Source organism: Eleutherodactylus coqui, chromosome 11 (genome assembly GCF_035609145.1).
Source record: "Eleutherodactylus coqui strain aEleCoq1 chromosome 11, aEleCoq1.hap1, whole genome shotgun sequence".
NCBI lineage: Eukaryota > Metazoa > Chordata > Amphibia > Anura > Eleutherodactylidae > Eleutherodactylus > Eleutherodactylus coqui.
Genome location: NC_089847.1, coordinates 139,588,784 through 139,614,528, shown reverse-complemented (window position 1 = coordinate 139,614,528; position 25,745 = coordinate 139,588,784). Strand labels below are relative to the sequence as shown.

General features: G+C 52.2%; 1 protein-coding gene across 2 annotated transcripts in view; it reads left to right on the top strand.

The window, feature by feature from the left end:
* Window positions 1-489: 489 nt before the first annotated feature.
* TUB (TUB bipartite transcription factor) overlaps window positions 490-25,745 on the top strand; it is a 176,629-nt gene continuing 151,373 nt past the window's right edge. For both annotated transcript variants that reach the window (XM_066583677.1, XM_066583674.1), the window contains exon 1: window positions 490-599. In XM_066583677.1, the coding sequence (XP_066439774.1) occupies window positions 544-599 (56 nt within the window). In that variant the 5' untranslated portion in view covers window positions 490-543. The remainder of the gene's footprint in view (window positions 600-25,745) is intronic.

The following is a 25,745-nucleotide window of genomic DNA, read 5'->3' as shown; positions in this document are numbered from 1 at the left end:
TCTTTAATAAGCTGAGGACTGGCAGTGCATGATGGGAGTTGTAGTCCTCAGTGCACGGTTGCTCCAGTCCTCAGCTGGTTTGCATTGTCCGCAGCAGGAACACACATTACATTGAAGACCCGACCCCAGATACTGCCTAATCTGCAGCCCCCCTAGTAATGAGCCTCCGTCCCCATCCCTGCGGCCGGCTCTACCTGCGCACACATTGCGCTGCCCCTGGATGCGGTGTGCAGGGAGTGTGTTGGGCTCAGAGGGGCAGTGATGTCAGGCTGGAGCAGCAGCTGCCAGTGTCAGGGGGATCTGGGGGCCACCCAGCATCCGCGCCCAGCTCCTCACACTCCGCATCCTCCATCACACTGACAATACTGAGGGGCTCGCCGCAAACACACTGCACCCCCCTCACTACACTGCAAGTGGTACATTCCTCCGATTAGGAGACCTAAGTCAATGAGCTTCAGTGAATCTCTATGTGATCCCACTTACCGGCGTGGAGGTACCAACCCAGTGCCAGGCACCGTCCCCAGCACCAGGCAACACCTGAGGATGGAGGGGGTCAGCAGCAACAGAACCATGTGCTACAGCAGGTGGAGCTATGACAGGTACTGTGCCCCAGCATGCCAGGGGTTAATGCCGCCGGTTACAATGTGTCAGACGAAGCCTGCAGGCAAATGTTACAATGTTGCTCTTGGCTTCCTGTGTTTATATGGGCGCTGTACATAGAGAGAAGCAGACCGTCTACACGCAGCGGCATCCCGTTCGGTGGGTCCGGCTGGAGACCGGCAGAGCGTTCGCCAGAATGGAGGCGCCGTACAGACCCAGCGGATGAATCACTGCTGCATCATCTTAGAAGGGGTGTAAAGAATTGGGCTGGAGGCAGTAATGTGCGCCGCCGCCGGCACCAGGCCACTCTATACCCCTATTACAGGTTCTCCTGCGCTGTCAGGTGGCCCCCGGGGGGCAGCACACTGCACACCTGTTCACTCATTATACCTGGGGAGGCGGGGCTCACATTTAACCCTTCCAGGCCCTTCTGCGCCGGAGGCTCCAGGCCTCACCATCCCATCAAGGGTTAGCGGTTGCTGGCGACTAAAGATGCGCTGATGTGAAGGGACACATGTTGCTGCCTCCTAGCAAAACCCATCAGAGCACTGACAACAGTGTGCAAAACTGACCGTCTGCGGCCGGCGCCAACCTGATGGCACATCACAGCTCTGGTGTAAAGCGATCCAGCACATCCCATCTAATGCTGCAGACTATTACACCAGTTACCGTTGTAGGGATCTGCAGAACATCGCTCTGCCCCTCTACCTCCTGATACATAGTGATATGTCCTGCAGACTATTACACCACTGACCTCTACAGATCTGCAGAACATCGCTCTGTCCTCTCTACCTCCTGATTAGAGATGAGCGAACGTACTCATTTAGGGCTATTTCGCAATTGAGCATCGCTTTTTTCGAGTGACTGCCTACTTGGGTGAAAAGATTCGGGGGGTGGGGGGCGGCGGGGGGGATCTCTTCCCCCCCCCCCCCACTCCCCTCTGCAACCCCCGGCGCCCCCCCGAATCTTTTCGCCCGAGTAGGCAGTTACTCGAAAAAAGCGATGCTCGATTGCGAAATAGCCCTAAATGAGTACGTTCGCTCATCTCTAATAGTGATATGTCCTGCAGATCATTACACCACTGACCCTCTAGAGATCTGCAGAACATCGCTCAGTGCCCTGCTGTTGGGACTGTCATGGAAGCTGCTTCAATGCAGTGCCATATTACATGACCCCCACTTCTTCTGGTGTTCCCGGTCCCCCAGCCCCAAGAACGATGTCCGACTTGGCTTGACTGCTGAGGATCTTCACCCTGATCCGCTTATCTCCTGCTGGTTTTTAATTCATTTAATAGAAGTTTTATATTGTGTCCCATCGTCTTACGGCCTCTTTTGGCGCGCGGCGATGACACCGGCCTTCTGGTCTTCACACATCCGGCTTCCCACCGCCATCGTTCATTCGTATATATTTTTTCGCATCCCTCTCTAGGCTTCTGAATCCTGGCGGTTCACCTGGGACTCGCGCCTCTGACCCTGGTGTGTTCGCTGCACCCCTTTCCTTCTCTCTCCATATTACACGGATGGAACGGGTCCCCAGAGGAGGAGCGCTGCTGGCACTGCTTGTGGGGAATACTGGGGAATCCTGCTTTGGTTTATCCACTTTAATGATGGCTCTACCATTGGGCCCCCTGAGACCCTCGAGCTCCACCAAGTCTACCCTGCGACGAACCCCTTTAATGAGTGCCCCCACAGATGGCGCCATACACCCAGCTATACCCAGTCCAGATGGTGTGTACCACCGCTGCTGCTCGTCGGGGACCCCGAGGCATAAATTAGTTATTTTTGTGGGTCTGGTGGCCGTGCGCCCCCTGTAGGGCCCGGACTTCGTTCTTCCTCCTGGAGACTTCAGTGTCCCTCCTGTTGTTAAGGATTTTGTCTCATGAAATCACGGGGAGGTGAATATTAAGGGTTCCTCCGTACAAAATTGCGTCTATGAATCAGTTCCTGAAAGTACGGAGAACACCTCAGATATCGGCCTCACTTGTAAGACGTTATGATCATGTCCTATCAGCATCGTACAGGCTGCACCGATATATTATAACATCACCCTGTACTAATCATGTCGTACTCCAGTCACAGCCAGAGCTGCATTTTCAATTTTGCTGTTAATTGAACTAAAATCCACAAGAACTCCCTGCGTGTTCAGTATCGGCACGCTTCTGGCTTTCAGCAGACCCCGCACTATAACTGATTCGAAGCGCCCCACCCCCGTGCAGGGTAGCCATCCGGATTTTTGGAAGCTCCTGCAGTGCTCCCATGCCTTCATTGTTGATGTGACCACTGCAGTCAAGCACTGGCTCGCGATAATGTTGCCATGACTGACATGTGACCTCTGAGGCCGGAGCCGCGCTATATAATGGATTGGAGTTTAAGACATGATGTCAGAATCAGTGAAATACACTCCAACGATAAAACTATTGGGGCGCATAGAAGGGGCCTCCATGACTGCAGTTCCCCCGGCGGCCGCTTCCCACCAGATCCCCATAGATGTGTGGAGTGGAGAGGCTTCAGACAGTGATGGGGGGATGACGGGTGTGTTGGGCGCACAGATACAGCGTTTCCCATTCATCCCGCTCGATGGGATTGAGATCCGGACTTTGGGCGGCCAATGAAGTCTGCAGACGTTCTGCCCCCCACCCTGCGTGCCGTATGACATGGCGCTCGTCATGTTGGTGGAGACACGGAGCTGTGCCAGAGTATTACCACTGGAGGTGATGCCACATTGTCCAGGATGTCTCTGTACCCACTGGTGGTGAGGGTGGACTTCACTATAACCAATGGCCCCAGTCCTTCCCAGCAGAACCCCCCCCCCCCCCCCACCATAACAGAACCTCCTCCAAACCTCGCTGTTGGGACAATTCAGTCATGTAGAAACCACTCTACAGACAACCGCCACCCCCAAGTGCCGCCATCTGACCAGAAGATGGTATCCTGTGATTCATCCACAACACTTGCTTCCACTCACTTACAGTCCGTCGCTCTGAGCCCCATCGCAGGCGCCGCTGTGCAGTCACTGCTGTGATGTTGTGTGCAGCCGCTCGTCCATGGTGACCCTTCATATGCCGTTCCCTACGGAGAGTTCTGGTGCTAATGGATGTTCCAATGTCCTGTGAGACCCCCTGAGCGAGGGCAGACGATGTGTGTGATGTCTTCACACCTCGTACAAGGCTTCGCTGTCCACGTTCTGTCAGTTTACGAGGTCTCAGTGACCGTGACGGCACCACACACACCGGATGGCTTCCATCTCCCAATCACATGGCCCACAGTGGAAGGTCCAGAAGCTGCAATGTCCGTACTGATTGGTGGGTGACATTCCACCACCAAACCCTGCTGTCAGCTCTACACTTGGTGACATCCCCCCACCAGACCCCGTTGTCAGCTCTGACTCTGGTGACATCCCATCACCAGACCCCGTTGTCAGCTCCAAACCTGGTGACATCCCCCCACCAGACCCCGTTGTCAGCTCCACACCTGGTGACATCCCAACACCAGACCCCGTTGTCAACTCTACACCTGGTGACATCCCACCACCAGACCTCGTTGTCGGCTCTACACCTGGTGACATCCCAACACCAGAGTCCGTTGTCAGCTCTACACCTGGTGACATTCCCCCACCAGACCCCATTGTCAGCTCTACACCTGGTGATATCCCCCCACCAGACCCCGTTGTCAACTCTACACCTGGTGATATCCCCCCACCAGACCCCGTTGTCAGCTCTACACCTGGTGACATCCCACCACCAGACCCTGTTGTCAGCTCTACACCTCGGTGACATCCCACCACCAGACCCTGTTGTCAGCTCTACACCTGGTGATATCCCACCACCAGACCCCGTTGTCAGCTCTACACCTGGTGACATCCCACCACCAGACCCTGTTGTCAGCTCTACACCTGGTGACATCCCACCACCAGACCCCGTTGTCAGCTCTACACCTGGTGACATCCCCCCACCAGACCCCATTGTCAGCTCTACACCTGGTGACATCCCCCCACCAGACCCCATTGTCAGCTCTACACCTGGTGACATCCCACCACCAGACCCCGTTGTAAGCTCTACACCTAGTGACATCCCACCACCAGACCCCGTTGTCACATCTACACCTGGTGACATCCCACCACCAGACCCCGTTGTCAGCTCTACACCTGGTGAGTTATTTAAACACAGTTAGCCCGCAGCACTCCTTTGGCGTAAGCTTCAATGGCCAGATCATTCAGATCCTAGATGCACGTCACAAGAGAGTCTGAGCCTGAGACTCATGCGCAAAAAAACCACAATATCTGGAGAAAGTGACAGCATATCAGGTGCATATAAAAAATCCTTCTTTATTCCTCAATTTTTGCGACGTTTTGACCCACTCGGGGTCTTTGTCAAGCTTATACAGTTCTACACCTGGGGACATCCCACAACCAGACCCCGTTGCCAGCTCTACACCTGGGGACATCCCACCACCAGACCCCGTTGTCAGCTCTATGCCTGGTGACATCCCCCTACCAGACCCCTCTGTCAGCTCCACACTTGGTGACATCCCCCCACCAGACCCCGTTGTCAGCTGTACACCTGGTGACATCCCTCTTCCAGACCCCGTTGTCAGCTCTATACCTGGTGACATCACCCCACCAGACCCCATTGTCAGCTCTACACCTGGTGACATCACCCCACCAGACCCCAGACCCTATCGTCAGCTCTACACCTGGTGACATCCCTCCTCCAGACCCGTTGTCAGCTCTACACCTGTTGATATCCCTCCTCCAGACCCCATTGTCAGCTCTACACCTGGTGACATCCCACCATCAGACCCCATTGTCAGCTCTACACCTGGTGACATCCCTCCTCCAGACCCGTTGTCAGCTCTACACTTGTTGATATCCCTCCTCCAGACCCCATTGTCAGCTCTACACCTGGTGACATCCCACCACCAGACCCCGTTGTCAGCTCTACACCTGGTGACATCCCACCATCAGACCCCGTTGTCAGCTCTACACCTGGTGACATCCCACCATCAGACCCCGTTGTTAGCTCTACACCTGGTGACATCCTACCACCAGACCCCGTTGTCAGCTCTACACCTGGTGACATCCCACCACCAGAGCCCGTTATCAGCTCTACGCCTGGTGACATCCCCCCACCAGACCCCGCTGTCAGCTCCACACTTGGTGACATCCCCCCACCAGACCCCGTTGTCAGCTCTACACCTGGTGACATCCCTCCTCCAGACCCCGCTGTCAGCTCTGCGCCTGGTGACATTCCCCCTGCCAGACCCCGTTGACAGCTCTACGCCTGATGACATCACCCCACCAGACCCGATTGTCAGCTGTACACCTGGTGACATCCCCCCACCAGACCCCGTTGTCAGTTCTACACCTGGTGACATCCCCCCACCAGACCCCGTTGTCAGTTATACACCTGGTGACATCCCCCCACCAGACCCCAGACCCTATCGTCAGCTCTACACCTAGTGACATCCCTCCTCCAGACCCGTTGTCCGCTCTACACCTGGTGACATCCCTCCTCCAGACCCCATTGTCAGCTCTACACCTGGTGACATCCTACCACCACACCCCGTTGTCAGCTCTACACCTGGTGACATCCCACCACCAGACCCAGTTGTCAGCTCTACGCCTGGTGACATCCCCCCACCAGACCCCGCTGTCAGCTCTACACCTGGTGACATCCCACCACCAGACCCCGTTGTCAGCTCCACATTTGGTGACATCCCCCCACCAGACCCCGTTGTCAGCTCTACACCTGGTGACATCCTTCCTCCAGACCCCGTTGTCAGCTCTACACCTGGTGACATCCCCATGCCAGACCCCGTTGTCAGCTCTACACCTGGTAACATCCCCCTCGTGGTCAGCTCTACACCTGGTGACATCCCCATGCCAGACCCCGTTGTCAACTCTACACCTGGTGACATCCCCCTGCCAGACCCCGTGGTCAGCTCTACGCCTGCTGACATCACCCCACCAGACCCCACTGTCAGCTCTACACCTGGTGACATCCCTGCTCCAGACCCCGTTGTCAGCTCTACACCTGGTGACATCTCTCCTCCAGGCCCCATTGTCACCTCTACACCTGGTGACATCCTACCACCAAACCCCGTTGTCAGCTCTACACCTGGTGACATCCCACCACCAGACCCAGTTGTCAGCTCTACGCCTGGTGACATCCCCCCACCAGACCCCGCTGTCAGCTCTACACCTGGTGACATCCCACCACCAGACCCCGTTGTCAGCTCCACATTTGGTGACATCCCCCCACCAGACCCCGTTGTCAGCTCTACACCTGGTGACATCCTTCCTCCAGACCCCGTTGTCAGCTCTACACCTGGTGACATCCCCATGCCAGACCCCGTTGTCAGCTCTACACCTGGTAACATCCCCCTCGTGGTCAGCTCTACACCTGGTGACATCCCCATGCCAGACCCCGTTGTCAACTCTACACCTGGTGACATCCCCCTGCCAGACCCCGTGGTCAGCTCTACGCCTGCTGACATCACCCCACCAGACCCCACTGTCAGCTCTACACCTGGTGACATCCCTGCTCCAGACCCCGTTGTCAGCTCTACACCTGGTGACATCTCTACTCCAGGCCCCATTGTCAGCTCTACACCTGGTGACATCCCTCCTCCAGACCCCATTGTCAGCCCTACACCTGGTGACATCCCCCCACCAGACCCCATTGTCAGCTCTACACCTGGTGACATCCCTCCTCCAGACCCCACTGTCAGCTCTACACCTAGTGACATCCCTCCTCCGCCCCTGTTGTCAACTCTACACCTGGTGACATCTCTCCTCCTCCCCTGTTTTCAACTCTACACCTTGGTGTCATCCCACCACCAGACCCCGTTGTCAGTTTCACACCTGGTGACATCCCACCATCAGACCGTGTTGTCAGCTCTACACCTGGTGACATCCCCCCACCAGACCCCGTTGTCAGCTCTACACCTGGAGACATCCCCCCACCAGACCCCGTTGTCAGCTCTGCACCTGGAGCCATCTCACCACTATTCCCCGTTGTTAGCTCTACACCTGGTAACATCCCACCACCAGACTGCGCTGTCAGCTTCACATCTGGTGACATCCCACCATCAGACCCCGTTGTCAGCTCTACACCTGGAGACATCCCCCCACCAGACCCCGTTGTCAGCTCTACACCTGGTGACATCCCACCACTATACCCCGTTGTTAGCTCTACATCTGGTGACATCACACGACCAGACCCCGTTGTCAGCTCTACACCTGGAGACATACCACCACTATACCACGTTGTCAGCTTTACACCTGGTGACATCCCCCCACCAGACCCCGTTGTCAGCTCTACACCTGGAGACATCCCACCACTATACTCCGCTGTTAGCTCTACACCTGGTGACATCCCACCATTAGACCACGTTGTCAGCTCTACACCTGGTGACATCCCCCACCAGACCCCGTTGTCAGCTTCACACCTGGTGACATCCTACCATCAGGCTCCATTGTCAGCTCTACACCTGGTGACATCCCACCATCAGACTCCGTTGTCAGCTTTACACCTGGTGACATCCCAACATCAGGCCCCGTTGTCAGCTCTACACCTGGAGACATTCGCCCACCAGACCCTGTTGTCAGCTCTACACCTGGTGACATCCCACCACCAGACCCCGTTGTCAGCTCTACACCTGGTGACATCCCAACACCAGACCCCGTTGTCAGCTCTACACCTGGTGGCATCCCCCCACCAGACCCTGTTGTCAGCTCTACACCTGGTGACATCCCACCACCAGACCCCGTTGTCAGCTCTACACCTGGTGACATCCCACCACCAGACCTCATTGTCAGCTCTACACCTGGTGACATCCCACCATCAGACCCTGTTGTCAGCTCTACACCTGGTGACATCCCACCATCAGACCCTGTTGTCAGCTCTACACCTGGTGACATCCCCCTGCCAGACCCCCTTGTCGGCTCTACACCTGGTGACATCCCACCATCAGACCCTGTTGTCAGCTCTACACCTGGTGATATCCCACCAGACCCCGTTGTCAGCTCTACACCTGGTGACATCCCACCATCAGACCCCGTTGTCAGCTCTACACCTAGCGGCATCTGATGGTTTCTGTACTAGGGTCTCCTGTGTGATTCTCTCTTTTATACCAAAGGCCGGGCTCACATGGGCGCATTTGCATTGCAGAATCCACAATTGGCACCCGTGTGGACAATATGCGGTATTACACGCCCATTGAAAGGCATGAACTTTCGCAGCTTGACTCAGATGCACTGATAGGAGTTGCTTTTCCCACAAGTGGAAAAAAATCGCAGCCTGTTCTATTTTTGCGTAGATTCCGCATGGACAGCCCCCATTGTAGACAATAGATGCGAGAGTTGCGTCGCCCATACACTTTGGGTATGAGTGGTGGAAACGCTCACAACTTCAATAGAAACCCGGAGTGCTGGTTGGAGCTGTGCATAGCAGACATCCGGTGGAAAACTTGCATCCATGAACATTCACAATTATTTTCCGGTAGTGATGACATGCGGAGTCCGACCCGCCCGTGTGATCGCGGCCTCCTGCTCACACATCACCGGACAGCACAGGACTGGCGGGGGAGGGGGGGGGAATACTTCCGTCACCGCAGTGTATGTACTGCCATTATATGGAGGCTGTGCTCTTATGGATGACCTGTCACTCTGTATCCACGACTCCGCTGATGTGATCGCTGTACTTCTTGCCCCTCATTCACTGTAGCGGCGCCTCTTAGATTCAGCTCCGAGCGCCAGAAGATGATCCCCACTGAGTGAAATCCAACTTGATTGAGGATGAGGAAACCTGAGAACATGGCAGCAAAATATACCCTCAACTTGTGATGCACAGTATACAGATATATACAGCCACCAGCAGGGGGAGCTCACTCTATACAAATATATATAGTGGGGGACCCCTATGTATACAGATATATACAGCCACCAGCAGGGGGAGCTCACTTTATACAGATATATACAACCACCAGCAGGGGGAGCTCACTACATACAGATATATACAGCCACCACTATGGGGAGCTCCCTGTATACAGATATATACAGCCACCAGCAGGGGGAGCTCACTTTATACAGATATATACAACCACCAGCAGGGGGAGCTCACTACATACAGATATATACAGCCACCAGCAGGGGGAGCTCACTTTATACAGATATATACAACCACCAGCAGGGGGAGCTCACTACATACAGATATATATGGCCAGCACTATGGGGAGCTCACTACATACAGATATATACAGCCACCACTAGGTGGAGATCACTACATACAGATATATACAACCACCACTAGGGGGAGCTCACTACATACAGATATGTACAGCCACCACTAGAGGGAGCTCACTACATACAGATATATACAGCCCCCACTACGGGGAGCTCACTACATACAGATATATACAGCCAGCACTATGGGGAGCTCACTACATACAGATATATACAGCCACCACTAGGTGGAGATCACTACATACAGATATATACAACCACCACTAGGGGGAGCTCACTACATACAGATATGTACAGCCACTACTAGAGGGAGCTCACTACATACAGATATATACAGCCCCCACTACGGGGAGCTCACTACATACAGATATATACAGCCAGCACTATGGGGAGCTCACTACATACAGATACATACAGCCACCACTAGGTGGAGATCACTACATACAGATATATACAGCCACCACTACGGGGAGCTCACTACATACAGATATATACAGTCACCACTAGGGAGAGCTCACTACATACAGATATATACAGCCACCACTACGGGGAGCTCACTACATACAGATATATACAGCCAGCACTATGGGGAGCTCACTACATACAGATACATACAGCCACCACTAGGTGGAGATCACTACATACAGATATATACAGCCACCACTACGGGGAGCTCACTACATACAGATATATACAGTCACCACTAGGGAGAGCTCACTACATACAGATATATACAGCCACCACTACGGGGAGCTCACTACATACAGATATATACAGTCACCACTAGGTGGAGATCACTACATACAGATATATACAATCACCACTAGGGGGAGCTCACTACATACAGATATATACAGCCCCCACTACGGGGAGCTCACTACATACAGATATATACAGCCACCACTAGGGGGAGCTCCCTACATACAGATATATACAGCCACCATTAGGGGGAGCTCTCTATATACAGATATATACAGCCACCACTAGGAGAAGCTCACTACATACAGATATATACAGCCACCACTAAGGAAAGCTCACTACATACAGATATATACAGCCACCACTAGGGAAAGCTCACTGCATGCATATATATACAGCCACCACTAGGGAAAGCTCACTGCATGCATATATATACAGCCACCACTAGGAGGAGCTCACTACATACAGATATATCCAGCCACCACTAGGGGAAGCTCACTATATACAAATATATACAACCATCACTAGGGGGAGCTCACTACATACAGATATATACAGCCACCACTAGGGGGAGCTCTCTGTATACAGATAGATACAGCCACCACTAGGAGGAGCTCCCTGTATACAGATAGATACAGCCACCACTAGGAGGAGCTTACTATATACAGATATATACAGCCACCAGTAGGGGGAACTCACTATATACAAATATATACAGCCACCACTAGGGGGGGGGGGGGGAGTTCACTACAGACAGATATATAGAGCCACCACTAAGGGAGCTTACTACATACAGATATATACAGCCTCCACTAGGAGGAGCTCACTGCATACAGATATATACAGCCATCACTAGGGGGAGCTCACTATATACAGATATATACAGCTAGCACTAGAGGAGCTCACTACAGACAGATATATACAACCACCACTAGGGGAGCTCACTATATACAGATATATACACCCATGTCTAGGGGGAACTAACTCTATACAAATATATGCAGCCAGCACTAGGGGGAGCTCCCTGTATACAGATATATACAGCCATCACTAGGAGGAGCTCACTGTATACAAATATATACAGCCACCAACAGGGGGAACTCACTACATACAGATATATACAGCCACCACTAGGGGGAGCTCACTACATATAGATATATACAGACACCACTAGGGGGAGCTCACTACATACAGATATATACAGCCACCACTAGGGGGAGCTCACTACATACAGATATATACAGCCATCAGTAGGGGGAGGTGTCGATACTATTGTATCTTGTCAGCACTGGAAGTAGGGATGGAGGCAGGACAGTAGCTGATTGGCTGATGCAGTTGCTTACTGTCTCTGATCCTGTCCTGGTGTTTGGGTGTCTGTGCCGGCCCTGCTATCCTATCAGCGATGTGCTGCGGTCCTCCATCTCCCCAGCGTGGAAGTGAGTGATTGCCTCCCATCTACAGACTTCGAGGCAAGAGATCCCTGCTGTTCTGCTTGCTCCCGACTGCAGTGTCAGTGTGGCTGCTACCCCTGTCCTCAGCGGTCTGTGTGCTGCCGCTGCTATTGTGGCCGCCACCACACTCCGTGCTTCACTGTCGGCGGCTGTACCATGAAAGGACAGACCGTGGAGGGCTTGAGGATGACATCGGTGAGCAGAGGTGTGAGCGCGGCAATGGAGTGGGTAGGAGAGTGACAGGGCTGCCAGCCTACAGCGCCGGGATGGCTAGCCACTGATGGCTACTCCGCTAAACTGCCTCCCCTTGCTTCAGCAGCTGGCATGCCCCACTGCTCAGGGGCAGATAGAGAGCAAAGTAGCCCTCAGTGGCCACATCTCACTGCTACAGCACATGGGAGGACAGTGTGGCTGGCGGCACCAGGGTCATTTCAGCGCTACAGCGTGGGGGAGGACAGTGTTGGCAGCGGTGGCGAGGTGTATATTCCCCGCCTGAAGAAGAATCTTCCCGGTCGGCCAGATGATAATACAGCCAATCGGGAGCTAGGGGCGTGATTCGGGCGTTCCTCCATGTAAGGGTTGTCAAACCCTTGCTTCCGGTGGTGACAAAATACAATAATACCAAAGCTCACTACATGTGATATATAGCCACCACTAGAAGGAGCTCACTGTATACAAATACATATAGCCACTACTAGGGGGAGCTCACTGTATACAAATACATATAGCTACTACTAAGGGGAGCTCAATTTATACAGATATATACAGCCACCACTAAGGGGAGCTCACTACATATAGATATATACAACCACCACTAGGAGGAGCTCACTGTATACAAATACATATAGCCACCACTTAGGGGAGCTCCCTGTTTACAGATATATACAGCCGCCACTAGGGGGAGCTCACTATATACAAATACATGTAGCCACCACTTGAAGGAGCTCACTGTATACAGATATATACAGTCACCACTAGGGGGAGCTTCTTACATACAGTTATATATAGCCACCACTAGGGGAACTCATTGTAAATAGATATATACAGCCACCACTAGGGGGAGCTCACTACATACAGATATATACAGTCACCAGTAGTGGGAGCTCATTGTATACAGATATATGCAGCCACCACTGGAGGGAGCTCATTGTATACAGATATATAAAGCCACCACTGGAGGGAGCTCATTGTATACAGATATATACAGCCACCACTGGAGGGAGCTCACTACATACAGATATATACAGCCACCACTAGGGGAGCTTAATGCATACAGATATATACAGCCCCCACTAGGGGAGCTCATTGCATACAGATATATACAGCCACCACTGGAGGGAGCTCATTGTATACAGATATATACAGCCACCACTAGGGGGAGCTCACTGCATATAGATTTATACAGCCACCACTAGGGGAGCTCATTGCATACAGATATATACAGCCACCACTGGAGGGAGCTCACTGCACATAGATATATACAGCCACCACTAGGGAAGCTCATTGCATACAGATATATGCAGCCACCACTGGAGGGAGCTCATTGTATACAGATATATACAGCCACCACTGGAGGGAGCTCACTGCATATAGATTTATACAGCCACCACTAGGGGAGCTCATTGCATACAGATATATACAGCCACCACTGGAGGGAGCTCATTGTATACAGATATATGCAGCCACCACTGGAGGGAGCTCATTGTATACAGATATATACAGCCACCACTGGAGGGAGCTCACTGCATATAGATTTATACAGCCACCTCTAGGGGAGCTCATTGCATACAGATATATACAGCCACCACTAGAGGGAGCTCATTGTATACAGATATATACAGCCACCACTAGGGGGAGCTCACTGTATACAGACATATGCAGCCACCACTGGAGGGAGCTCATTGTATACAGATATATACAGCCACCACTGGGGGGAGCTCAGTACATACAGATATATACAGCCCCCACTAGGGGAGCTCATTGCATACAGATATATACAGCCACCACTAGGGGAGCTCATTGCATACAGATATATACAGCCCCCACTAGGGGAGCTCATTGCATACAGATATATACAGCCACCACTGGAGGGAGCTCACTGCATATAGATATATACAGCCACCACTAGGGGAGCTCATTGTATACAGATATATGCAGCCACCACTGGAGGGAGCTCATTGTATACAGATATATACAGCCACCACTGGAGGGAGCTCACTGCATATAGATTTATACAGCCACCACTAGGGGAGCTCATTGCATACAGATATATACAGCCACCACTGGAGCGAGCTCATTGTATACAGATTTATACAGCCACCACTAGGGGAGCTCATTGCATACAGATATATACAGCCACCACTAGGGGAGCTCATTGTATACAGATATATACAGCCACCACTAGGGGGAGCTCACTGTATACAGACATATGCAGCCACCACTGGAGGGAGCTCATTGTATACAGATATATACAGCCACCACTAGGGGGAGCTCAATGCATACAGATATATACAGCCACCACTGGAGGGATCTCACTGCATATAGATATATACAGCCACCACTAGGGGAGCTCCTTGCATACAGATATATACAGCCACCACTGGAGGGAGCTCATTGTATACAGGTTGATAGAGCTATCAGTAAGCTCAGTTCTAGCTCCCCTAGTGGTGGCTGCGGGTTGAAAGGATTTATCAGGCAACTATGGTGGTGTGGCTGTTCCTATTCAGCACTGTTAGTACAGCGGAGCGCCCCGTCTGCCTTTAGGCTGCCATAGGCAACCTGCAGACGGCCAGGTCGGATCCCGCTGCGAGAAATCTTGCAGCGGGATGCAGTCCCATGCCCCTGCAGAGGCCTGCGGCTCACCCGCTCCCGGCGTCTCCTCTCTGCCCGTGTGTGCCAGCTGCTGCCCAGCCGGCGCATGCGCAGAGAGGAGCCGACCCGGCACCACTGACATTTCCATGTGGGCCTCTTCGACACCGGCACAGAAATAGGACATGCCACAATTTGTTTTCCGCGTGTGATTTCACGCTGACAGATTGCGGCCGTCTGCATAAGATTGTGTTTTCTAATGCAATCCTATGACAGCGGGCACGGGGGAAATCCCGCCGTGTGCAGGAGGCCTTAGTTGTAGCGATCGCCCTGGATGGATCGGTGCCGACAATGCTCTGTGAGCTAAAGGTGGCACAATCTGTATGGGCTGCAAACTGACAGCTTTTATCTGCGCTACTGTCCGACTGTGTGAGCAGGACGCGGGCGCGACGGCTTACCGCCTTCAGTCTGACAGATTGTCAGCTTTCCATCTCTCTGCGCCAGTTTTTTAAATTGATGGAATTCCCCTTTAAATTTAAAGGCAGAGGCCCCCGTTATATTGGCGAACAGCGCCATCATTCAGCAGCTGAATATTGTGGTTCTCTGGTGGCAACCGACCGCGTGTCACGCACATCGCGCGGCAGCCATTACTGGTTATTATTTGGAAGATGAATAAGGATCACGAGTCCGGGGTGCGACGCATCCGTGTTCTGCGTAGGTGAACTGATGTTACCATGGGGGGGTCCTCCTCTATTATAGGGGGTCGGTGCGGTGCGCTGGAGAGGAAGCTGCACATGAAATGATGGCGGTTATGGAAACCCCCAAGTCAAAAAAACGCACAAGCAGGAAAATCCAGTTACGCAGCGGCTGTTCAAATACGTCGCAGTTGGATGAAACCGAGAGTCATGTTTTAGGATTGCGCCCGTACACCCTGACGTGTTACGCAGACTCTGCTACATCGTATCCATGTGCTCATCAGATCTGCGCTCTTTCCTATGAACGTATGGGCTGTTCTCCGCCTCTTCGCCTCGTCCGTCCCTCCTCAGTAATGAGAAAACTCGCTTCATGGACTATTCAGCAAATTCCTAGATCATCGTTGATTCCACACGAATGGCGCCCGATCCGCTTATATCAGACGGCGGCTTCTATTACTAACAAGGGGCTCGCGACGTCCTCTCTGCGGGCTGCAAAGTGCTAAATATAGGAAGCAGCTGAGCCCCCCCCATCCTGGAGAAATACACAGCGCCACCTACAGGGGATCCCAAGCACATAGGGGCGGAAGCGGTAGGTATGTGCACCGCGGAGCCTGTAGGGAGGTGACCTGACGCCCTTTATAAGACCCTCTACACAGGGACCCCCGAGGTCCGAAACCAAGGGAAGGGGAACCTGATTGAGAGTCAAGGGTTAATGGGCCCTCTGTGGTGGGCTGGGGCCCCGCGTCACTCTGATCAGACGCCTTGTATCAGTGCAGCTAATTGCAGCCGAATGTGAAGAAGACTGCGATGCGTAAACGCTTCACGCCGCGCTATCCAGGAAGCCAACGCGGTGATCGCGAGGAGCGCTGTGAGCGCACAGATGATGGCGATTCGTCCTCCTCAGTGAGAGGGTGCCCCGTAGGGGTGGAAATATGACCTGCAGGGGGGCACAGAGGGCACTCGGGGGTCCCTGGAATGTTCACAAGTAGCAATAAGCCCTTTGTGACAAGAGATATAATGAAGCAGTTTGGTCCGACTGTTCCCTGCAGACAGGAGACCCTCTACTGGCGACCATCATACGTGACGTTCCGGCGGCTTCCGGACTCATCCAGGCGGAATGAAGTGGATGAAGAAACACAACGCGCTCAAGAAGACGCTCAGGAGAACGCGCTCAAGGAGACGCTCAGGAGAACGCGCTCAAGGAGACGCTCAGGAGAACGCGCTCAAGAAGACGCTCAGGAGAACGCGCTCAAGAAGACGCTCAGGAGAACGCGCTCAAGAAGACGCTCAGGAGAACGCGCTCAAGAAGACGCTCAGGAGAACGCGCTCAAGAAGACGCTCAGGAGAACGCGCTCAAGAAGACGCTCAGGAGAACGCGCTCAAGAAGACGCTCAGGAGAACGCGCTCAAGAAGACGCTCAGGAGAACGCGCTCAAGAAGACGGTCAGGAGAACGCGCTCAAGGAGACGCTCAGGAGAACGCGCTCAAAAAGACGCTCAGGAGAACGCGCTCAAGAAGACGCTCAGGAGAACGCGCTCAAGAAGACGCTCAAGAAGACGCTCAGGAGAACGCGCTCAAGAAGACGCTCAGGAGAACGCGCTCAAGAAGACGCTCAGGAGAACGCGGTCAAGGAGACGCTCAGGAGAACGCGCTCAAGAAGACGCTCAAGAAGACGCTCAGGAGAACGCGCCCGTTGGGGATTTCTTTCTCCTTTCAGATCTGCTGCAGTTTTTCTGCGGAGTCCATATCATTCTGCATCCCATCCGCCACAAAGTCCCCGTCCAGAAGTGTCCTGCGCAATGAAAATCCGCGCCGCAGTTTACACGCTGCACATTTTTACCATTTACAGATTTTAGATCTGCTTGCGGAAAAAAACCAGAAGGTGTGTTCATTGCTGCGCAAATTCTGCCTCTAAAAACCACAGAAGATCTCCAGCGTCCTGCCACGGCCCTGTCAGAGCGAGAAATCCATGAGCGGAACCCAACGCGCTTCTGCGCGGGCTGCTTCCATGAAATGACACATTACGTCTTGGGAGCGATCTGCGCGTATTTCTGCACGTGGATTTTGCGCATTAGCAGAGTTTCATCTTCGTGCGGAAACCTGCAGAGCGCCACGGATTTGTGTGGTAAATTCTGCAACAAGATCCGCTCTGCGATCCTCCCCGACCGGCCGCTTCTTGACGCCGAAACTCGCTGGAATTCCGCACGCAGATTTTACCCATTGACCGAGTTAAATCCATGCCGGACCCGCGCCAAAACCGGCTTCAGAAGGCCGCAGATTCTGACACGGTATTTAGGGGCGGAACTCGTGGTAAATGCCTCGGGGGATTCTGAGTGAACATACCCCTAAAGCGCAGGTTTTGGGATCCGCGTGACGTGAACTACAGACTTTCGCCCGCTCGCCGGCTCCTTTATATCGGAGGATAAAGTCTTGTTTTATTAATACTTTCCGTTTTTTAGCCGACTTTAACACATAAGGGCTTCCTGCTGCAAGGGAGGGCCATGTGACACCAAGTAACGACCCCCCTGCTGTGGCGGCCCCTGAGATCAGCGCTCACGCATGTTGAGTCCGCATGAGACGCACTCCAGTAGAGCGCGGCGCACTTTAGAATGATGTCACATGGAAAACAGCGACACATTGTAACATTCACCTTACTAAGTTTTCCGCTCATGCTGCATTACGCTTGCTCTGGGGTTGTCATGGTAACAAACAGATTGACTCTTCTGTGCATGGACTTCCTGTCATGTGACTCCCCACTTTAAAGGTCTCCTCACAGGAAGTTTAGGAAGGGTTAATCTGCCAATGTTACCATGACAACCCCAGAGCAAGCAAGAAGGAGAGGAAATCAGAGGAGCAGCGGGAGGACGGTGATCGCATACGTATCACTGTATGAGGAACAGTAACTAACTGCACACTTTAGTTCCACATTACATTACTTTCAGGATCTCTGCTTGCTGTCAGTGTTCATTATGTGTTATATTGAGGCGGATTTCACTGTGGATTTTACGCCTTTAGATCAAGTCAGATGAAGCGGTGGTGGTTGGGATTTGGATACGCCAATGGGAGTGCTGTGCGCCCGCTTCAGGGAGGCAGGAGGGTGGAGGAGTTACTGCCGGGGTGAAGTGCAGATTGTATCCTTGGTTGGGTGATTCCCCTGAACCCTGCGTATCCATATATATTACAAGCTATAATTCCGGAAGAATCCGCCTCGGGGGGGTTGGGTCCGACAACAAAATCTGCAAAAGAAACAGCCTTCTGATTTTAAAGACTGCAGTGGGGGTCAGTATCTGTGGAAATAGATATAATGGGAGGGGGCAGATATAATGAGGGGGGTGGATATAATGAGGGGGAGCAGATATAATGGGAGGGAGCAGATATAATGGGAGGGGGGCAGATATAATGGGAGGGAGCAGATGTAATGGGAGGGAGCAGATGTAATGGGAGAGGGCAGATGTAATGGGAGGGGGCAGATATAATGGCAGGGAGCAGATATAATGGGAGGGGGGCAGATATAATGGGAGGGAGCAGATGTAATGGGAGGGAGCAGATATAATGGGAGAGGGCAGATGTAATGGGAGGGGGCAGATATAATGGGAGGGGGCAGATATAATGGCAGGGAGCAGATATAATGGGAGGGAGCAGATATAATGGGAGGGGGGCAGATATAATGGGAGGGAGCAGATGTAATGGGAGGGAGCAGATATAATGGGAGAGGGCAGATGTAATGGGAGGGGGCAGATGTAATGGGAGGGGGCAGATATAATGGCAGGGAGCAGATATAATGGGAGGGGGGCAGATATAATGGGAGGGAGCAGATGTAATGGGAGGGAGCAGATATAATGGGAGAGGGCAGATGTAATGGGAGGGGGCAGATGTAATGGGAGGGGGCAGATATAATGGCAGGGAGCAGATATAATGGGAGGGGGGCAGATATAATGGGAGGGAGCAGATGTAATGGGAGGGAGCAGATATAATGGGAGGGGGGCAGATATAATGGGAGGGAGCAGATGTAATGGGAGGGGGCAGATATAATGGGAGGGAGCAGATTTAATGGAAGGGAGCAGATTTAATGGGAGGGAGCAGATTTAATGGGAGGGAGCAGATATAATGGGAGGGAGCAGATTTAATGGGAGGGAGCAGATTTAATGGAAGGGCGTAGATTTACTGGGAAGGGGCAAATATAATGGGAGGAGGCAGATATAATGGGAGGAGGCAGATATAATGGGAGGAAGCAGATATAATGGGAGGAGGCAGATATAATGGAAGAGGGTAGATATAATGAGAGTGGGCAGATATAATGGGAGGTGGTAGGCATAATGAGAAAGGGCAGATATAATGGGAGGAAGCAGAAATAACGAGAGGGGGTAGATATAATGGGAGGGGGCAGATATAATGGGAGGGGGCAGATATAATAGGGAGGGGGCAGATATAATAGGGAGGGGGCAGATATAATGGGAGGGGACAGATATAATGGGAAAGGGCAGATATAATGGGAGGAAGCAGAAATAACGAGAGGGGGCAGATATAATGGGAGGGGGCAGATATAATGGGAGGTGACAGATATAATGGTAGGGGTCAGTGGCGTAACTATAGAGGATGCAGGGGATGCGGTTGCACCCGGGCCCAGGAGCCTTAGGGGCCCATAAGGCCTCTCTTCTCCATATAGGGAGCCCAGTACTATGAATAAAGCATTATAGTTGGGGGCCCTGTTACAAGTTTTGCATTGGGGCCCAGGAGCTTCAAGTTACGCCTCTGGGAGGGGTTAACTATAACGGGATGAGGTAGATATTATGACAGCAGTGCTGGGTATAACTGCAGTAGACGGGTATAATTGGAAGAGGTGGCCATTTTGCTGGTTATAATATGGCCACCTTTGCACATCCCGCTTCCTCAGGCTCCCCTGTGGCAATATGTCTTGCCATGGAATGCCCCTTCTCTTGCACTAGTACCTCTATGTAATTAGTTTTGCCATTCTGGAGTGTGAGAAAGTTGGGTGACACCAATAGGATCACAGTTACAGATGCCAGGATGTTAGGCGCACAGCTTTCTCCGGCCCCAGAGTGTCAGATATGTGCGGCAGCGCCATTCAGGGATCTGGGAAAGCTGGATGACCGGGATGACTCTGCGGATACCCGATCGCTAAGGATATTCCCTCACACTGAGATAATCTGCCACTTATTCCGCTCCATTAATTAACATTTGGCAGTTTATTTTGCCGCCTCACCGATTAATGAGCTGGAATTAGGAGTGCTGACATCGGCAACTCAGCTGCACCAGGACTGGATTGGGATAATTGTTGGGGGCGCTATTACTGGATAGAGATAAGCGGCGCCACTGTGATCACCTTCTGAGGCGATCGGCACATTGGGACCATTGTGCTACAAAGCTGAGAATATAGAAGTCGCCGGCCCTTTAATAACAGTTATTTAATCTTTCACACTCGAGCGGCAGAACATAATAACCTCTCGTCTCGCCGTGCGCAGCTGTAATATTCCGATGTTGACACATGGAAATTTTTGAAACACGAGAGAAGAAGAAATGTAACGAGCGGAGACGATAGAATCGCGGCTTCTCCCCCAGGAGACGGAGCGCGGGGAGCGAATATTCAGAAGGGACCCTTAAATGTGTTCAGTCATTAGACGTTCTTCTCTGACATTTCCTCTACTTCTGGGAAAGCTGGATGACAACCAAGATCGGAGCGGGGAGTCACCCCTGAAGGGGGCGCCACTTTTACTAAATGTCATTTGTGAGGTTATTACTGAAGGGGCGCCGCTTATCCTGCAGGTTGGAGCGGGGGGTCACTACTGAAGGGGGCGCCATGTGTGGAGTCATTACTGAAGGGGGCGCTATGTGTATTGAAGGTTGGTATGTGGGGGAAACACTTGTCCTGAAGATCAGAATCTGGGGTCATTACTGAAGAGGTAGCCGCTCTTCCTGAAGGCCGGAGTGTAGAATTGCTACTGAAAGGGGCACCATGTATGGGGTCATTACTGAAGGGGGCGCCATGTATGGGGTCATTACTGAAGGGGCGCCATGTATGGGGTCATTACTGAAGGGGCACCATGTATGGAGTCATTACTGAAGGGGGCGCCATGTATGGAGTCATTACTGAAGGGGGCGCCATGTATGGAGTCATTACTGAAGGGGGCGCCATGTATGGCGTCATTACTGAAGGGGGCGCCATGTATGGAGTCATTACTAAAGGGGGCGCCATGTATGGAGTCATTACTGAAGGGGGCGCCATGTATAGAGTCATTACTGAAGGGGGCGCCATGTATAGAGTCATTACTAAAGGGGGCGCCATGTATGGAGTCATTACTGAAGGGGGCGCCATGTATGGAGTCATTACTGAAGGGGGCGCCATGTATGGGGTCATTACTGAAGTGGGCGCCATGTATGGGGTCATTACTGAAGTGGGCGCCATGTATGGAGTCATTACTGAAGGGGGCGCCATGTATGGGGTCATTACTGAAGGGGGCGCCATGTATGGGGTCATTACTGAAGGGGGCGCCATGTATGGAGTCATTACTGAAGGGGGCGCCATGTATGGGGTCATTACTGAAGGGGGCGCCATGTATGGAGTCATTACTGAAGGGGGCGCCATGTATGGGGTCATTACTGAAGGGGGCGCCATGTATGGAGTCATTACTGAAGGGGGCGCCATATATGGAGTCATTACTGAAGGGGGCGCCATATTTGGAGTCATTACTGAAGGGGGCGCCATGTATGGGGTCATTACTGAAGTGGGCGCCATGTATGGAGTCATTACTGAAGGGGGCGCCATGTATGGAGTCATTACTGAAGGGGGCGCCATATATGGAGTCATTACTGAAGGGGGCGCCATGTATGGGGTCATTACTGAAGTGGGCACCATGTATGGAGTCATTACTGAAGGGTGCGCCATGTATGGAGTCATTACTGAAGGGGGCGCCATGTGTATTGAAGGTTGGTATGTGGGGGAAACACTTGTCCTGAAGATCAGAATGTGGGGTCATTACTGAAGAGGTAGCCACTCTTCCTGAAGGCCGCAGTGTAGAGTTGCTACTGAAGGGGGCGCCATGTATGGGGTCATTAGTGAAGGGGCCGCCATGTATGGGGTCATTAGTGAAGGGGCCGCCATGTATGGGGTCATTACTGAAGGGGGCGCCATGTATGGGGTCATTACTGAAGGGGGCGCCATGTATGGGGTCATTACTGAAGGTGGCGCCATGTATGGGGTCATTACTGAAGGGGGCGCCATGTATGGGGTCATTACTGAAGTGGGCACCATGTATGGAGTCATTACTGAAGGGGGCGCCATGTATGGAGTCATTACTGAAGGGGCCGCCATGTATGGGGTCATTACTGAAGGGGCTGCCATGTATGGGGTCATTACTGAAGGGGGCGCCGCTTTTCCTGATTCTCCGACTCTTGGAGGTGCAGCGGTTCCGGATGTTCATATGTTGTGTGCTGTTTGGTTACAATGTATCACTGGCTTATTGGGGCTCCATGTTCTACCTTGTGAGTGCGGTGGAGGGGACACTCATGACACGGGGGGCATCCACCAACCTGAGGCTGGCCCTGGGGACAACCAATATGGCCTCTCTTACTGGGCACCTGGGGTTTTTATTGCATTTCCCCATAGGACATTGCCTGTTACTAGCGCTGCGCCCCCAGCAGGATGCTCCCATTCATAACTGACCTGCATGTCCAGTTTACTGTCCTTTCGCAGAGGGGGCGCCATCACCGCCCCCCAGGATTTGTCGAATCTTACTGTGCAGAATCTGCATAAATCACGGTCCCGTTCACGGATCTGCTGTGATACTGCTAAGCACCGCAGCGTCCGATCCGCCTCAGACCGCGGTCCCACCCCAAAACGCCATGAATTATGGAAGGCAAAGAGAAGTTCTGCGACATAATAAGACGCTTCATGTTTTAGTTCCTCGCTGTTTCTTCAATCTCTGCTTGCTGTAAGTAGAGAAAAACAGCCACTCACACAGCTGATGGGTTGTTACAATGTGTCACGTAAGGCCCCGTGTCCACGGCAGCTACCGCCGGCCAATCACGCCGGCCGACGCTTCCCATAGCACTGCTATGCAAAGCGCTGGCACATGTCCACGAGCGGAGAATCATTGCGATTCTCCGCTCGCGGCAGGCAATTCACAGCATGCTGCGAATTGCCCAGACTCTCCACCGTCAGCCTATCTATTAGATAGGGTTGACTGGCGGAGATTCGCTGGCGGCTCCTGCTCCCGGCGGCGGCTCCCGCCGCGGAGCTTTGCCGCGGAATACCGCGTCGCCCCTGGACAGCCGGTCTAAAGTTCTCTCTTGTCCTGGACCGCAGGGTGATGACTCTTATCTACACTGATACACTGTAACAAACCCTCAGCAGTGTGAGCAGGTCTGTACAGGTTTTCAGCTTCTGAATGTCAGCAACATTATTCACTGACAGCAAACAGAGATCTTAAAATTTTTGAGATACAAAACAGAAGTTTAATTACAGAAGACGGGACACCGGCCCTTTAACAAATGGGCTGCCAAGTAAATCCTCCATCCATCAGACCAGCTCCCCTCCCCCCGGAGATTCCTTGAGGCCGGAGTCAGGTGCGTTCCGTGTGCGCTCCCGGTCCTTTAATTCTTATCTCCTCTTCATATGGAAGTTAATCCATTCCGTTGTGTGTCTTTTACCTGCTCGGCGAGGACGTGTTGCTACGGAAACCAGGCAAATGAAGCATTCTCTCCCACTCACAAAGCGAGGAATAGAAAGGTTACGGTGATATTATGCCAACATTAATAACTGAGGGAATGGCGCACGGGGAGGAGCAGGAAGTAACAGCCTAGGGGCCACCACAATGCCAGGGGCATCTGACCCAGGATTGGTGACACCATTGCATCAGAGCTGTGACATCCCTTCATGTCAGATGGCTGGAATGTTATCGGCTGTAGAGGGGAATTCATCTCTAGGCCCAGTCTCTGTGCACAGCCGCCATGATAGTTTGTAAGCTCCTCTGGTGCAGTGATCATGGTTGTAGCTATAGGGAAAGCAGAAGTAGCAATTATAACCAGGACTGGGTGCCCGAGGGGCCCTCTGCCATATGAGAAGTCACCAGTACTATAATTGCACATAGTCACCACAACACCCCAAAATAACCCGCGTTATCCCTGTAATACAAATTACCATAAGACGCTGCAGACCTGCTCGCCTATTACAGCTGCCTTTCTCAATTACTAATGGTGTCTCCCAGTAGTCAGAAAGCCCAGGACCTTCCAGTAGAGTGAAATAGCAGCACATGTGAAAAAGACTTGGGTATACTGATAGCCCATAGACTGAACATGAGTCAACAGTGTGATGCAGCAGCCAAAAAGGCAAACACAATTCTGGGATGTATTAAGAAAAGCATAGAGTCTAGATCACGTGAGGTCATTATCCCCCTCTACTCTTCCTTAGTCAGACCTCATCAGGAATACTGGGGCCAGTTCTGGGCACCAAGATGGTGAGCGGTCTGCAAATCATGTCCTATGAGGAACGGTTAAAGGAGCTGGGAATGTTTAGCTTGCAGAGGAGAAGGCTGAGAGGAGACTTAATAGCGGTCTACAAATATCTGAAGGGCGGTCACAGTGCAGAGGGATCAGCCTTATTCTCATCTGCACAAGGAAAGACTAGAAGCAATGGGATGAAACTGAAAGGGAGGAGACACAGATTAGATATTAGACAGTGAGGGGGATCAATGAGTGGAACAGGTTGCCACTGTAGGTGGCGAGTTCTCCTTCAATGGAAGTCTTCAGAAGCCGGACAGATATCTGTAGTATACCCAGGTCTTTTGATCTATTAGTATACCCAAGTCATACTTTTTGAGTACGATCACTCAGCCAGTTGTGAATCCACCTAACAGTTGCCTTGTCAATCCCAGATTTGGTCATTTTTCTCAATAAGTATGGTATGAGATACTTTGTCAAATGCTTTACTAAAGTCAAGATATACTATATCTGCCGCATTTCCCTGATCAACCCAGTCGGTGATTCTGTCATAGAAGGACATTAGATTTGTCTGGCATGACTTGTTTGTTACAAACCCATGCTGGCTCTGGTTAATTACTCCATTCTCATCCAAGTACTTGCATACATGCTGTTTAATAATATGTTCAAAGACCTTTCACGGTATAGAAGTCAGGCTCACAGGCCTGTAGTTTCCTTGATCCACCTTCTTCCCTTTTTTGAAGATGGGGACAAAATTTGCCCTTTTCCAATCTTTTGAGACTTCTCCTGTTCTC